Source organism: Orycteropus afer, unplaced genomic scaffold (genome assembly GCF_000298275.1).
Source record: "Orycteropus afer afer isolate SDZICR_OR568_19922 unplaced genomic scaffold, OryAfe1.0 scaffold00193, whole genome shotgun sequence".
Taxonomy (NCBI): Eukaryota; Metazoa; Chordata; class Mammalia; order Tubulidentata; family Orycteropodidae; genus Orycteropus; species Orycteropus afer.
The window spans coordinates 621,259-637,888 of NW_006921780.1; the positions used below are offsets into that span (position 1 = coordinate 621,259).

The window sequence follows — 16,630 nt, forward strand, 5'->3', positions numbered from 1 at the left end:
AAATTAAGGGAAAGTCAAAGTTCCTCTTGTGAAATTTCAGCCCTGTTCTACGCTACTAGGAGCTCTGGTGGCGTAGTGCCTGAAGTACTTCACTGCTACCTAGAAGGCTGAGAGTGCAAACCCACCAGCCACTCCTCGGAAGGAAGATTGGGCAATCTACTTCCGCGTGGGAAGCCCAAGGAGGGGTCGCTATGAGTCGGAGCTGACTCGAGGGCAGTGAGTTTGGTTTTATTGGTTCCTGACAAGTTAGTTCAGCATGCCTCCAGATTCCAGGCACTCTGGGTGGAGAGGAAAGTATGCTAGTTAGACACTCGGCAAAACAAGAAAGATCTGTGAAACCTGATCCATAGACTGGCTGCTTCCAAAATGTCTGTTAAGGCATTTTCTCTCCTTCTATGCAGCTAGGTTTCTGTATCTGTTTCCAAGCTAGTTCTTAAATATTCGCTGAATAAACGTTTGTTGAACATCTACAATGAGATAATTGGTTAGGCAGCAGAAACACACTCCATGGTCCACAGCCATAAGATCCTATAGCAGGACTCTAGCTCCCTCTGCCGGCGCTCTGTCTCATTTCTTATCTGAATAATGCGGAGCAAAGATGAAATGCACACTCTGAACCTAATGAATGGCCAACTCATTGTCACCAAATGGCATCAGTTCCATCCGCTTTCTTAGAGACTCCTTTTTCAGAGGACCCCATTATTCCAGCTATCCAATGTTGGAAATTGTTTCTCTTTGTTCAGTGTTTTTGGACCCCTGCTAAAAACTTGTGGTGAAAGAACTGAACTTAAAACTCACAGACTGAAGGAGGAAATAGACAGGGAGAGAGCTTCATACTCAGAGGAGAGAGTTATATCAAACATATGGTGGGTTCTCTTTTACCTAATTCTGCCTAAGGGACCATAGCTGAGACACCTGCTTCCCCTTGGGTAGAAAGAGCATATCATACAAACAGGCAACTGTTGAGACTGTAATATGATATCTGATTTATTAGACAGTTTAAATGTAAGCATATGATAAGTGCTCAGGTTAGCCTCAGAGTCTAAGATTGTTTATTTTTGCAATCAAGTCTGTATTCTCACTTTAGTATCATTATGTTTTATCTCAAGTCAGCAGGTGTCAAAGCCTCAGTTGATAGAATGAAAACTGTATTTTCCAATTGGCATGAGACAGAGCTCTGTATGTCCCAACCTTCTTCTGGCTTTTTCTTGCCCTTCTCCCAGTGGTAGCTCCATACCCAATATATTTTTCCTTAAACCTAAACCAAATCCACTGCTGTTGAGTCATCTATTCCAACTCATAGGGACCCCCATTGGGTTTCCAAGGTGGTAAATCTTTATAGAAGTAGATTGCCCAGTATTGCTTCCACAGAGTGGCTGGTGGGTTTGAACCACTAAGCTTCTGGTTAGCAGTCAGATGCCTTAGGCATCTGTGCTACCAGAGCTCCTATTTTTCATTAGAAAAAACTAATGCATTTATAAGATTTTTCTTGCTAAAGGCCAATAACTATGTTGGCATTTAGTATAGGGATGGACAAAAAAGGTATTTATCAGGGGATTCAGGGGATCCAACCCCTTTTTTCCAAGTGTCATGAAAATCAGGTCTTGGATTAAAGGACTCTGCCCTTGAAAGAATGTTCTACTCTCACCAAGGAATAAGAGAGTAGGGAAGTGTTATTAATTGTGATCACCTAAGACTTGGTAAAAGAGTATAAGATGATTCTAAATTTCCCCTCAAGTTCTGTGAAATTGTCTAGCCACATTTCCTTTCAAATGTTCTTTTCATTGTTTCATTCCTTTCCTCTTGTTTATAGACAGAGGTATTGCCTTAATAATGGCCTGCACATCTGGATAGAATGATAGGCCTGGGGGTACCAGGCAAGTTGAGAAGAGGCAGGAAAAGCTAAAACCAATTCCAAGGGGTCAGTGTTGAGGAGAGGGCAATTGGAAGCTTATCTTCTCCAGCAAGAGGTTTCCATTTCTTCCCTCACAATTCATATCTCCAAGCAAGGATGAAGGTTCTTGCCTCAGAGAGCATGGCTTAAGCACAGTGTTCAAACTTCTGCTGAGGACATGAGGGATGGTTGCTAAAGTCTGTAGGCCCAGCACAAGCACTGGGATAATCACGGCCCATGAAAGAAGCAGGATCATTCCAGGGTCAGTGGGAAGCATCAAGAAGAACAGGTTACTGCTCTGTAAAGAGAAGAAGTAAGGGTGGGGCAAGAGGTCATGAAGGGATTGTTTCATTCAAACTCAAAGAAGCTAAGGGAAAAAAAAATGAAGATCCTACCAGGGCCTAAGCCACACAAGTATACCACATGGTTATGGGGTGAAGTTACAATCTAATGCAGTATCCCAGGGACTTACTCAACCAGTTCCCATGGGTCACAAACAATATTCACATACACACAATTTATCTTCCATAATTATAAACCCACTGAGGTAAATGGGGCAAATGTCTATTTTACACGTGAAAACACCAAAATTCAGAGCGGTTAAATGACTAAGATCACATAGTTTCCAAGTGGTTGCAGCAAGGCTAAAATCCTAGGCTTTGTCACCAAATCCCTCCTCGTTTGGCCATTAAGCTACTCATCATATTCCTTGGTCAAGTCTCAGGTCTTACCTAGTTCCAGAGTCAAGTAGCTGTGCACAGTCAGCTCCTACCCTGATTATGAAACTGAGCTTCCGACAGGAGATTCTCTTGAGTCAGCCAAAGGGCTGCACTTGTATTTTCTGGCCCAAGTTGGGGCAAGCATTCTTCCTCCTCTTCCCCTAAAGGTCTACAGTTCAGGGCTGGTATTCCAGCCTCTCTAATAAGACTGTCTCACGGACATGTCCAAAGAATCCCTGTTTCCACTCTCTAACCCTCTACCCCCCACCAGGCCAGTCCATGATGATGGACTTACCTGCGCAGATCACAGCCACATCTTCCTTATGGGTGCAGTCATGATACCCCCAGAACCTGTGCCGACACTGCTCCAGGGAACGCTCGCTTCCTGAGCAACGAACATCATCCAGCCAGATGCGGCCAACTCGCAGACCAAAGCATTTCCGGGCTTTGAGAGGTAGAGAGAGGGCCTTCCCACAGCCTAATTGCTTGCATACCATCTGGTCCTCCTTTTCTCCCCAGCCATCATCACAAACAGAGCCCCATTCACCTTTATGCAACACTGCCAGTAGCCCAGAGCAGTGGCTATCTCCTCCTTCCAACTTCAGTTTAAAGGGCTCTATGCGGTAAAGGAGAAAGTTACAAGATGGAGAGAGGCAGAGGATTAAAAAAAAAAAAAAAAATTCATCTACATCCTCTCTCAAACACATCATCACATATGCAACTCTCCACTTGTGTTTCTGTGATTACAGCCTCCTTCTCTAGGTGTCCATCAGGTTCCAGCTCATGTAGCCCAGATCCTTTTCCTTAACAAAGATCTTCTCACTGTTCTAGCCATTTTATATGGGAGCTCTGGTAGCGTAGTGCCTAAGGCACTTGACTGCTAACCAGAAGGCTGGCGGTTCATAACCACTCCTCGGAAGGAAGGAAGATGGGGCAATCTACTTCCGTAGTGGTACTGCCTCGGAAACCCAAGGAGGAGTCGCTATGAGTCAGGTCTGACTCGACGGCAAACAACAACAACAACAACATTCATTATATAAAACTACCATTTGCAAATGATTTTCCAGTAGTTTTCAAAAATTGGAGGACAAGTGCATAGAATTATTTGCCTTGTCCATATTTAATGCATTTTCTGATAAGTCTTTGGAAAGCCCAAGAAAAAGTCAAAGTAGTGGCAACACAGCATTTCTCTTCCTCCTAACCCAGTTCTGCCCAGGTGAAGGTGTGGAATATCTACCACCAGTTGCAGTTCTGCCAGCCTGAGCCAAATGGAACCAAACTGGTTGCAAGATGGGAACCCTGTCTCCATCAGAGAGTACAGTTTAAAAATGGTTGACTGCTAAAATTCCAGTCCTCAAAGGCTATTAATGAGGTTCCTAGAATATATAGCATCATTCTAGAAACAGCCTCTTTCCTCAGCATCTACAGTGTGCATTGAGACCACTTACTTGAGGATTTGTTCATGTTCTAGCTTTATATTATTGTCCTTGATGAGCCCCTGCCTCTCTACTTAGGGACTGAATTCTGTTCCTCAGAACCTATGACTAGCCAAGGATTGGAGTCAACCAGGGTGGGCATTTCTGGGGCTTCTCTGCCACAGCCCTAATAAATAGGTATTAATACTGTTCAGAGACTCCTATACCCGCTTTTGATCTTGAGGCCAGCCTGGCCAGTCACAATTTACCTATGTCTTCCTCAACCTATAAGTTGAATTGCCGCCAGGCCCCTAGAAGAGAAGGAAAGGCAGCACTAAGGCAGCATTAACTTCTCAACACCAGGTCCATCTCTTCTAGCTAACATCCAGTTAACCATGGACTCTCTTCTGATTCATGACAACATCACATGTTTCAGAGCAGAACTGTGCTCTGTAGGGTTTTCAGTCGCTGATTTTTCAGAAGGAGATAGACAGACCTTTCTTCCAAGATGCCTCTGGGTGCACTTGAACCACCAAACTTTCAGATAGCAGCTGAATGTGTTAACGGTTTGCACCATTCAGGGACATCCCATCCTCATCCTCCCTAATTCTGCCACTGCCTTTGTCTTCACAAGCATAATGTTAAGATTCTAGTATATTTTGCCCTACTAAACCCACCATATTACTCAATACCAAGATTGAATGCTTAGATGCCCATCTGGTTCCTACTCTATTGCTTGCTTTCTTTCATCTAACATGTTGGCAGCCATTCATTATATATTTAACACTTTGTACAATAATTCTTCATTTTGCGGAAAGATTTAATCAAAATAGAAATTTAAGGTCAACTCTCAGTTAAAGAAATAATTCTGGTTGGCCCATGATTTGGTGGAGTTTCAAAGAGATAATTTAAGGCACTAGAAAATTTGAAAGAACTTCAAATCAGATTTTTTAAAAAATGTTTTTGTTATATTTTTATTTAATGCTTTTATTGTAGATTAGCTAGTCTCTATCTGTTTAGTATCCCTGGAAAAGGATATCATGTTTGGTAAAGTACAGGGCCGGTGAAAAATAGGAAGACCTTCAATGAGATGGATTGATACACTGGCTGCAGCAATGGGCTCAGCATAGCAATGATTCTGAGGATTACTTAAAACCAGGTAACACTGCATTCTGTGCTATATAGCATTGCTATGAGTTGGGACTAAATTGACAGCACCTAACAACCATGACAATCTGTTTGGTTGAAAAGTGCACATCAAAATCTCATTAGATGAGCTACAGCAGGTATTCTGCTGATAACCACCCATCTCTCAGTGAAATTTGTGCTCATCTGTCAGCAAGATGCAAAGTCTAGAGCCAGGTTTTCTAGCCCTGAAGTCAATGTTATACTGAGATCTTTTATGGGGAAAAAAATACATTTCAATTTTTGGATACACCATTGGGCAGTAAAGTACAGAGGAGGATGTTATCAATTCAAAAGCTTGCTGAGTGAATGAGAAAAGCCAGATCACTATGAAATAAATGTCCTACAGAGAATTGAGAAATAAGGCTCAGAAAGCTTACATAGAATTTAATATAATAATCCAAACCAACACAGACACTGCCACTGAGTCTATTCTGACTCATAGCAACCCTAAAGGACAGAGTAGAACTGCCTTATAGGGTTCCCAAGGCTGTAAATCTTGATAGAAGCAGACTGCCTCATCTTTCTCCCACAGAACAGCTGGTGGGTTTGAACCACGGATGTTTTGGTTAGTAACCACTCTACCACTAGGGCTCCAATATAATAATAATTCACATTAATATAGGGCTTGATATTGTTGAAGACATTTTTATATACAAAGATAGGTATTGTTAGCCTCATTTTAAAGACAAGAACATTGATAAGAACAATGAAGTATCTTTGCCATGTCTGTTTACAATTTTCTGTGAATAATGGTTGAATTAAATTCCATCTAATAAGTTTACGAATAAACCTAGCCTCAGAACTTTTAGGCATTACCTTCACACTGGACCCAAGTTTCTTCATCATTGGTGCAGTTGCCCTTCCCCAAAAGCACAGAGTGGCAATCTTGAAGGGTTAGTTCTTTTCCTGAGCATGACACCTGGCTTAGCAAAATGCGCCTTTGGCCCTGGGTAGCTCTGTCACAGTTTCCTCGAGTCAGTATGGCCTTCCCACATCCCAGCTGCCGGCATACCACCTTGGCAGCCTGGAGGTTCCAGCCTGCTTTGCAGACGGTGCCCCAATGGCCCTGGTTCTTCACCTCCACTCGCCCCGTGCAGTGTCCAGGCCCGTCAGCCAGACGCACAGTCTCTGGGACTGAGAAAAAGGAAGAGGAAGTGTTTGTTCCCTGCAAGAACACAGTCTTCTAGGGAAAAGGGAGTCAATGTACACATCTCTATGCTCTTGGTGTTTAGTACAATGTATACTTGTTATTAGCACCTAGTAACTGCTTAGAGATGCCTGTTGAATAGATGAATGAACCAATCAGTCAGTTCTGAGTTGAACCATTAATCATTTCTATGACATTTCTACTTTTTCCAATTATTTTCACATTCAATTTCTAGTTCCTCCTCAAAAAAGGCAGGTAGAAATATTGTGTAGATTAAAATAACAACAACAAAAATACATATAGCATACAGGGAAGTGAAGTGATGCACCCAAGTCCGAAGTCTTTTGTTGCCAGTGTTGGCATTGTTACCCAAGTATCCCATATTAGTGTTCCCAGCCCTCGATATTTCTGAGAAATAAAAAAGAAGCCTCAACATCAAGGCACAAAGATTCAGTGATAGTCTCCCTGGTAACAAACTCGTGAGGAGACAAAGAAAGAGAAGAAGACTTGACCTAGCCTCTCAGCCAAATTACAGTCTAATGGAGGGAAAGAATACACAGAAAGTGGAGATATTAATAATACATAAAAGCAAATATATGCAGGAGAGTAAAGGAATAGAGAAAAATATGTGAGAATGTGTTGTTTTACAATGAGTATCTGCTGTCTACATGACTAGCTAGTGGACCCCTTGAGAGATAGAACTATAGAACAAGCATACATTACACTTTGTGAGCCCATTTCTTCCCCCACAATTCCACCTCCAGGTCCAGATACAACATACACTATTCAATAATTATTTAGTGATTACTGGAGCATCTCAAGCACGTGTGTTTGTGTGTGTGCTTAGAAGAGAAATAGGGTCTCATATATACTGTAACTGAGAAAAAAAAGCATTGGCTCAAGCAAGTGGGAGTAACAATTCTAGATGAGGATAATGTTTAGATCTAAGAAAGTATGAGACATGAATGATGGGATCGATTAGCCAGTGCAGTCCATGTGAAAGTCCATAGTGGGGAGTAAAAACAAAAAAGAATGGCCTTGTGAGGTATGGGCATCTGGCAGATGGTCCTTAAGCACTGACATACTCACTCTCACATGATGCTCCTGCATCTTCATCATGGGTACAACTCATATAATCAACATCTTTCTCACATTGAGCCAAAGTATCTTCCATCCCATTGCACTTGGCCTCTTGGATGAAGATACCTTGGTTTTCTTCTGCTTTTGGCTTAAATAAAAAACCACTAGGTGTTCCTTTGGCTGCTCCACAGCCCAGCTCCCGGCACACCACAGCGACATCCTTCAGGTCCCAGCCATCATCACACACAGTGCCCCACTGACCATCTTGTTCCACCTCCACCCGCCCTTCACAGCGGTGGGGGCCTCTCACCAGTTTCACTCTGTATGAAGCCTCTGTAAAGAAATGCGATATTAGTTGGAGACCCAGGAAGAGCCTATAGTATTCAGGGATGTACTCAGTCATCTTGGGACTGCTTCCACTAATCACAAAGGGTGTGGAAAGCGGGGAAGGGGGAGGGAGAAACAGTAGAGAAGGGGAGACAGAACCTGTGGGATACCATGTCTGAGACCTGAGTCTGCTACACCCTTAATTTAATTTTACCCTACCAAGAAACTCCACCTACAGGCACTTAGATAAGACTATGGACTTTCAGTTTCAAGATTAGAGGAGAGATATTGGTTAAAAATCCAGCAGAATTCTCAAGTTCTCTGGTAGTCAGAACCAGAAGAATTTATACAGATTATAAAGCCCAATCCCACTATTTCACAGATAAGAAAAACAATCTTCAAAGAAGGGAAGGTCCTATGGTCATACTGTAAATTAGTGGAAGCCCCAGGCCAGCATGCAAGTCTAACAAAAATTACTGTGTGTTCTTTCTTATTCATTACTCATCTCTTCCCAAGGAAACCAAATTGAAGAAGGACTGAGGGGTTTATGTATAATTTGGGCTCCTAGACTGAACAAAGGAGCCTTGACAGCATAGTGGTTAAAGAGCTCAGCTGCTAACCTAAAGGTCAGCCACTTGGTAAGAGAAAGATGTGGCAGACTTTACTTCTGTAAAGATTATAGCCTTTGAAACCTAATGGGGTAGTTCTATTCTGTCCTATAAGGTCTCCATGAAAAGAAAAAAAAAAAAAAAACAGTCAGATGCCTTAGGCACTGTGCCACCAGAACTCTTATTAAGGTCTCTGTGAGTCAGAATCAAATGGATGGCAATGGATTTTTTGGTTTAAGTTGAACAATCTGTCTCTCCCTGTCCCCCAATATCAATGACCCATGTCATCTTTGTTACTTACTATATTTTCCCATGTCCAAGAATCCAGCTCAGAATAAGCACACAGAGCATCAGGCAAGGGCAGAGTTAAAGCTTCAGAGTCTCAGAGCCCCAATATCTAATCTAAGGGGTCACTGAGGGTGGGTTTGGGATAGGAGAGAGTCCCCATAGCACCTTTACATGAATTTTGAATGATCTAGGATTTGGTTCTGCTTCCTAACTAGAACATTGTTGTGTTGTTGTTGTTGTGTGCCGTCGAGTCGGAACATAGGGGAGCAAAATACTAATAGAAATCTCTTCCCTACACCAAGACAGTGTTGTTGTTATTTGCCCTCGAGTCAGACCCGACTCATAGTGACCCCTCCTTGGGTTTCTGAGGCAGTATCACTATGGAAGTAGATTGCCCAACCTTCCTTCTGAGGAGTGGCTGGTGGGTTTGAACCTCCAGCCTTCTGGTTAGCAGTCAAGTGCCTTAGGCACTATGCTACCAGAGCTCCCACACCAAGACATAACAGTAGAATAGAGATAGCTCTGCAGGGACAGCAAAAAACAAAGAGCCTCTCAGGCAATGTTTGTTGATCATATACTATGTTTGAAGTATTGTTTTATGAACTTTGAGAACAGTGATGAATAAGACAGATAACATTGTGCCCTCAAGGAGCTTATATTTAGTAGACTGAGACCATCCCATCAAGTCTCAGGCAGCCTCAGAGTGATAAAGAGAAGAAAGTGTCATACTCCATGGAGTGGGAAAGTTAGCAAGGTGGGACATTTATCTGAGGTCTGGTGCACCTGGAGGGATCACATTTGAATTGGGGGTCTCTGGCCTGTTGGGATATGAGCAGCTTAACAGATACCCACATGGACAACATGAGATGACCTAGCTGCCTGTATGGATGGAATATAACTTCTGAGGACCGGGTTCCCTACTGCCTTCCTTGTCTCAATGCTGTAGAAACTCTACAGAACTTGGAATTAATCCCAGAAGAAGTTGTTCAATGAGAAAACTTTGTTCTGGCTAATATTAAACTGCATTGGAAAGTTTAAATTTGGTTTGCTCATTGATTTTCTGTTTCTCTCTTTTTATTCCTTTTTTTTTTGCAGTATACAGAATATGCAGAATGAAGACTAGAAATTAAATTTAGTAACAAAAAATCTAAGAAAGTTGCCATTTTGCACATGTAGGTTTAAGGCTTATACATTTGGGAACAAATATAATTCAAAAGGAGTCAGCCAGAAATAAATTTTGGGTCAGTACAGTTCACTGTAACTAAGACTAGAGTTTATATTTGCATTGTTATCGACTCCAGAGAAGATGAGCTATCAAGATCACAGGAAGGTTTTCATATTTGATTTTGAATAATAAAATTCTCATTTTAAAATAAACTTCCTTTTAATGAAGTTTCATTTTCCATGGGATACAATGCTAGATGAGTCCATGGGAAAGAAGAAATATGTATGTAAAGAAAGAAAAAGAAAAAAGAAACAGAGTTAAGTATAAAAGAAATCCAGCTTGAGAGGAAAAAGAAGAGTTGAGAAAAGATTTAAAAGCTACCAAAAGAGTAGAATGAATAAAAGGGGCAGCTGTGTCCTAGGCAGTGCTATTTGCAGCCTTTAGTATCAGAGGCCTTGAGAGATGGAGCCAAGGTCAGAGAAAAAACATTCTAGGAGATGAGGAGGTTGCAAAGAGAGCAGTTGTTTCCCAGTACCAACACTAAGCAGCAGCCCTGGAGGTCAGAATAAAAACACCAAGTAATCTGAGAGGCAGACTGAGAACCTAACAGTAGTGCTCATTAAGAAATCAAATTGCATCCAGTAGGGTACAGGAGCTTCCACACCATAGTAGTTGTCATTGTTGTTATGTGCCATCGAGTCGGACCCGACTCATAGAAATCCATGTTTGGGCTTCCAAGGCAGTATCACTAGGGAAGTAGATTGCCCAACCTTCCTTCCGAGGAGTGGCTGGGGGCTTGAACTGCCAGCCTTCTGGTTAGCAGTCAAGTATCTTAGGCACTATGCTACCAGAGCTCCTCCATAGTAGTTTGTAGCTTTCGATCTCTGATAAAATCTCTTCTCTCGCAGGAAAGGGTAGACTCAGGGGATAATGTAAAAGAAACTGGTACTCTACAAATAACCCCTTTGAGTTTGTACCATCATAACCTTACTCTTCCATAGACTCATTCTCCATGCATCTCAACCTCTGTTAGAAGTTGTGCAGTTTGTGAATTGCCCAAAGGCTCCTTGTAGAGGTGGCCAGTGGTGACAGATAACCAGCCTGCACTCTGCTGGTTCAGCCATGTGCTGCACAGTGACCAGTGGATTTCTAGTTTAAACAAAGGTGCTATTAAACATGTCAGAGTGGACTTGGATGTGCCGGTACCAAGTGGAGCAAAGGAAGTTTATTTCCCAGATATGGCCACATGGGGCTGAGGTGCCTATGTGTGAGCACGTGTGTTATGTGTGCCATGAAGTCTATTCTTACTCAGAGCCACCCTATACAACAGAATAGAACTACCCCTATTTGGCCTGAAATAAAGCCAGAAGATGCTTGGAGGTTGGCCAAGATTCTTGAGCCACAAAGGCGAAATGGAGAGGAATCCCCTTGCAGCATAAAACAAGAACAAACAATTGCCATCAAGTCAATTCTAACTCATGCTGAACCCACACGTTACAGAGTAGAACTGCTCCATAGGATTTTCCTGGCTGTAATCTTCACAGAAACAATTCAGCAAGCCTTTCTTCTAAGCCTTTGTAGATGAGTGCAAACTGTTTGCCCCATGCAGGAACTTCTTGCTGCAGAGAAAATGAACCTAACTCCTTATAAGATCTGGAAGTAGAAATCTATCTAAATAAGACTGAGTGAGTGGGGTGGAAAATCGGAAGATGTCTATTGAGCCTGTTTTTAACCAGAGTATTTCCTCCTGATCCAGGTAGTTTCAAAATTTCCACTTTTCTGAGCTTGAAGTCTTCCGTATCAGGAACCCCCAAAAATCTTACCTATGAGGCCAGGTCCAGTGCAAATGGCTGGGGGGATAAAAAGAAGTAAGTGAGGTTGTGTAGTCAATATCCAAGGCTTTATTGAACATAACTTTATGGAAGGCCTTGCAAAACCATGAGGGACAATTAGAGAGGTACATACAGAAACTCCAAGTCAGCCTTCTCCTCCCGGGACGGCCAGCCTCAATGGACACATATACATTGGCTTGGAACAATAGAGACCAATTCTTCAATAGCTAAATGACCCCATCCTGCTCCCTGGACATTGATGATGGTGGTTCTGCACCAGACATGCCTAGATTTTGATTTCTATTCTAGCCAATTATATTGATTGATTTTTACTGTGTAGAGTTAAAGTATGGTGAAGCAGCCTCTAGGATCAACTGGAAAGAGTGCTGGAGGCCACTGGGAAAATGTACTGGTGTGGAAAAAAAAGATACAGTGAGGGTGGTGCAGGGAGTCGGGGAAAGCAGCAGGATTAGCCTCTATTCACTGGCACTGCATTTAGTTCAGGATCAACTATTTTTTCTTTTTTTTTTTTCCTGCAAAAAGCCAGATAGTAAATTCTTTGGGCTTTGTTGACCATATGGTCTCTATTGTAAATATTCAATGCTGCCATTGTAGTTTAAAAATACCCATAAGCAATATGTAAAGGAATGACCATGGCTGTGTTCCAATAAACCTTTATTTCATGTAACTTTCATGTGTCATGAAATATTATTCTTTTTTTGATTTTTCAACCATTTAAAAATGGGCTAGTTTGACAACCTTAGATTTAGACCAGTACATCAGAAAACAGCCCTACATTCAGTTCCAAATCTCTAGATTTAAGCATCAGCACATGTTCAAAGTATTAGAGTTTCCATAAGGCTCTCTCCTAATGGCATCGAGAGTTCTGAGCCCTAATACCTCCAATAGTCTCAAAAGGCTAGGTATTTTTAACTGCAGAACATTTTCCTCATCTTAAATGATTTTTCTGAAGGAATTCATGTCTTTGGACTTCCGCCTTAGAGTTTTTCAGGCATATTCAAGCATTTCAGTGGTTTGTCCTGGAATATTTTCTTTTCTTGGTTTCCAAGGGATTCCTCAATAGCCCCATGCCCTTAGTCTTTGTGATGTGACCACACCCAGACTCAGTGAAATCTGGTTTGCAACCGTCTAAAGCCCAAAGTTATATTATGCTTATGCGAATCATTGTATAGCACTCCATGTGCCTAATAATGAACATGAAACATTTGTCTTTACAAAGGAAATTGAATGTGCCAAGTCTGATATGTGAGATGTGGAAGTACTATTATACTTAGTGACTTGAAAACTGTCCCCTGTAAGGAGGGGGATAATTGAGGATGAAACAGACCAAGAAGCCTTCATGAAAAGGTTGAGACCAAGGAGAACCTTGGAGAGTCAGTAGTACATTTATGATTGGCAGAACTGGTTATTTGGTGCTATATGCACCCATTCCCCACTTACCTACATGGCTAGGTTCCAAAGGTCAGGTCAATATGTAAAAATTGGCATTATGTGAAAATGGAGAATGACCACATCAGATCACAAAATGGAGGATGACATTTCATTACATAACTGCCAAATTACATCATTAGATAACCACCAAATTTCACCATAAAATAATTGTCAATTTACATCGTTACGTAACTGCCAAACCACTGAGAATCATGGCTCAGTCAAGTGGAGACTATCTTAATCATCACAGCCAGTGTTAATTTCCCCTCTCACCTTGGTATTTATTACTGCCAGACATATGTTGTTAACAAGTAAAATGTGATAATAGACTTTTTACTATCTTTATAAAAGGAAAATGTCAGATAATGATGGTCAATAAGTGAAGAATAGGTGATGTTTAAATCACTGCTATTGAGTCAGATCCAACTCATAGCAACCCCACCTTGGGTTTCCGAGGCAGTATTACTACAAAAGTAGATTGCCCCCTCTTCCTTCTGAGGAGTGGCTGGTGAGTTTGAACCGTCAGCCTTCTGGTTAGCAGTCAAATGCCTTAGGCACTACACCACCAGAGCTTCTAAGTGATGTTTAAGTGGGGCAAATGCCTTATAAAGCACATAAGAACCCAATTGTGTGTTGTGTTTATGTGTGAGAGAGAAAGAGGGAGACCAGGACTTCATCAAGACAATAAAAATGGATGAGATTATTAGAAAAGGGATCTAACAAGCATTGCATTGATATATATCCTAAATTAGTTATCTCATGAAAAGTTCCCTAAAAAACTTGTGAGGAACATACTACTATCTTCATTTCATAAATGAGAAAGCAAGTTTTCAAAAAGGTGTAGTAACTGACAGATAAGAAATCAAAGGGCCAGGATTGAAACCCAGGTCTCTTTAACACTCAAATCCCCATTTACATTCCCTAGGCATTAAAAATCTGGGAGAAATCAAAGAAGCTCACTGTGGAAAACTTTTGCGAGGACACCAAGTAATATGATAAATGAAAGGAATTTGTTTCACAGCTTACTTGTTTGTTTTCTCATAAATAGTACATTTAGGGAAATTTATGTTAAATGGGAAAAAAATGATCATAAATTGGAGATTGCAAATATAAGGGGAATGGATTTTAAAAGTCTTGCAATCAAAGTGGATTATAGATTGGGTATGAATTAAATGCCTTCTTTGGGTTGAGAAGAGCAGCTAGATGTAGAGAAAGGATAGCAGGGAGAAGCTGTCTTTGGAAGATGCCAGGATCTGTACAGCCTGGGCAAGTGGAAGTTTCTTCTGATTAAATCCTAGAAAACTGAAGTCTAAACCAACAGGAGCAGAGATACTCACCAAGGATCAAGGAAAGTAGCAGAGCCATGACTTGGGCAGCTGAAGATGATAAACTGAAATTGAAGGCTAAAAGGAGGTTTTGGCTGCAAGCCTGCTGAGAGGGAAGGAGGTGGGTCCTGCCAGCAGCAGAAGTATTATCAGGATGAACAGGAACCAATGGACTCAAAAGCTGGACTTGTTGAGTTCAGCATGTTCCAGAGGAAGGGAGGTGGCCAGAAAAGTCAAAAAAGATACTAAAAAAAATAAAGAAACTTAAAAAAACAAAAAACCCTGTCTGTCCTAACTTGACTCTGCTATGATCCCAGCTTTATCCATCTCTACCTTAGTCCCTTCACTACAGGGGAGATAGTTTCTTTCAAGGAAACTCAGATGCCAAGAATGGTATTGTGGTGGTTAAGTTTGTGCATCAACTTGTCTGGGCCTGGTTGAGTGGCTGGGCAGTTGAATGTAGTTATTCCCTTTGGTGGATGGGTAATCAACTCTGGGTGGAATCTATTGGAGCAGCTGAATAACTGCTTTGGGTATGTGGTCTGCTTCCCAAATGTAAGAAGCAGCTTTGGGAATGGATTCTAGCTTATGGCATACTTGAACCCTGCATGTAGCCATGTTGTTTGTTCAGCAGCCTGCCATGCCCTGACAACTTTGGGACTTCCAATGGACTTGAATTAATGGCCTGCCATGTGGTTTGGTAACACTGGGACTGTGCCATTTCACTTGTCAACCTTGGGCTTGTCAGCCTCAGCAGCCAGCAGCTGTCTGAGTGAAGAAAAGCCTCTAGCTCCAGTGGAGCAGGAGCAGGAGGCAGAGCTGAATGAAGCTCAAGGTTAAGGGGCTTTCACCCAGCCCCTGGAGCCTGGCATTTTGAACACAGATTTAAAGCCTCCAAACTGCAAGAGAATAAACTCCTGTTTGTTCAGCCATCCTATTTGTGGTATATGTTTGTCAGAGTGCCACTAGGTAACCAAAACAATATGGTACCAAGAGAGTGGGGTGATGCCCTGATAGATACTTAAAATGTGGAAACAGGACTGGAGTGTGCTCTTGACCCCAGACTCCAGCAAAGACCAAGCATGTGGCATGAGAGATGGCAGAAACAGAGCCAAGATACTGGCAGAGAGATACTAGCAGAGAGACCAGCATGAGAGATGGCAGTGGCAGAGCCCAGAGACTGGCATGAGACAGTGACAAGCTTTTCAGCCCAAGGAGGAGAAAGCTGGGTACCACTGGGTAGGTGGTTTCCTGGTGGAATAGGTTGCCTTCAGGCCTTAATTTGTAGAAGAGACCGGCATGAGATGGAGTAGCAGGTTGGCCAGCCCACGGAACAAGAAAGCTAAATGTCCTTTGGGGCAGGAAGATTCTTGGTGGAGTGAATTGCTCTTGGGTAATAATTGGTAGAAGCAGAGATACCAAGGAAATGGGAAGCAGAGCTGCCTCAGCCTCAAGGGTAGGACCACAGCCTTTGGGGATGGAACCACCACAGTCCCCTAGGTTTCAAAGAACCAGACCTTCACCAACTCAGTTATGGAGTGTGGGGCTACTCATTCATATAATCCAGTGGAATGGAGTTATAGCCATTGCCCAAGAGGGAGAGGAATGGGGCCCACCAGGTCAAGGAGGTGAAGTCATCATCACTCAGGAGCTAGGGGACTGGAGTCACTCAGTGAAGAGATCTGTACAGATACCACCCATTGAAGATCTGTACAGGTCCCAAGTTGACAAGGGGTGGAATTGTGGTGGTTAAGTTTGTGTGTCAACTTGGTTGGGCCTGGTTGAGTGGCTGGGCAGTTGAATGTAGTTATTCCCTGTGGTGAGATGGGTAATCAACTCTGGGTGGAATCTATTGGAGCAGCTGAATAGTTGCTTTGGGTATGTGGTCTGCTTCCCAAATGTAAGAAGCAGCTTTGGGAATGGTCTCTAGCTTATGGCATGCTTGAACCATGCACGTAGCTGTTTCGTTGTTCAGCAGCCTACCATGCTTTGCCAAATTTGGGACTGTCAATGTACTTGAATTAATGGCCTGCCATGTGGTTTAGCAACATCAGGACTGTCCCTTTTTATTTGCCAACGTTGGGCTTGTCAGCCTCGGCAGCTAGCAGCTGTCCGAGTGAAGAAAAGCCTCTAACTCCAGTGGACTGGGAGCTGGAGGCAGAGCTGAAGCCCAAGGTTGAGGGGCTTTCA

General features: G+C 42.4%; 1 protein-coding gene across 1 annotated transcript; it reads right to left on the reverse strand.

Moving 5' to 3' along the window:
* Positions 1-246: 246 nt before the first annotated feature.
* CD5L (CD5 molecule like) lies at positions 247-14,480 on the reverse strand. Its single transcript, XM_042781887.1, has 6 exons — positions 14,453-14,480; positions 11,655-11,681; positions 7,453-7,776; positions 6,033-6,344; positions 2,909-3,229; positions 247-278 (listed from the first exon to the last, which is right to left on the reverse strand). Exons 1-6 carry the CDS (start codon positions 14,478-14,480, stop codon positions 247-249), a joined length of 1,044 nt encoding a protein of 347 aa, XP_042637821.1.
* Positions 14,481-16,630: the final 2,150 nt, after the last annotated feature.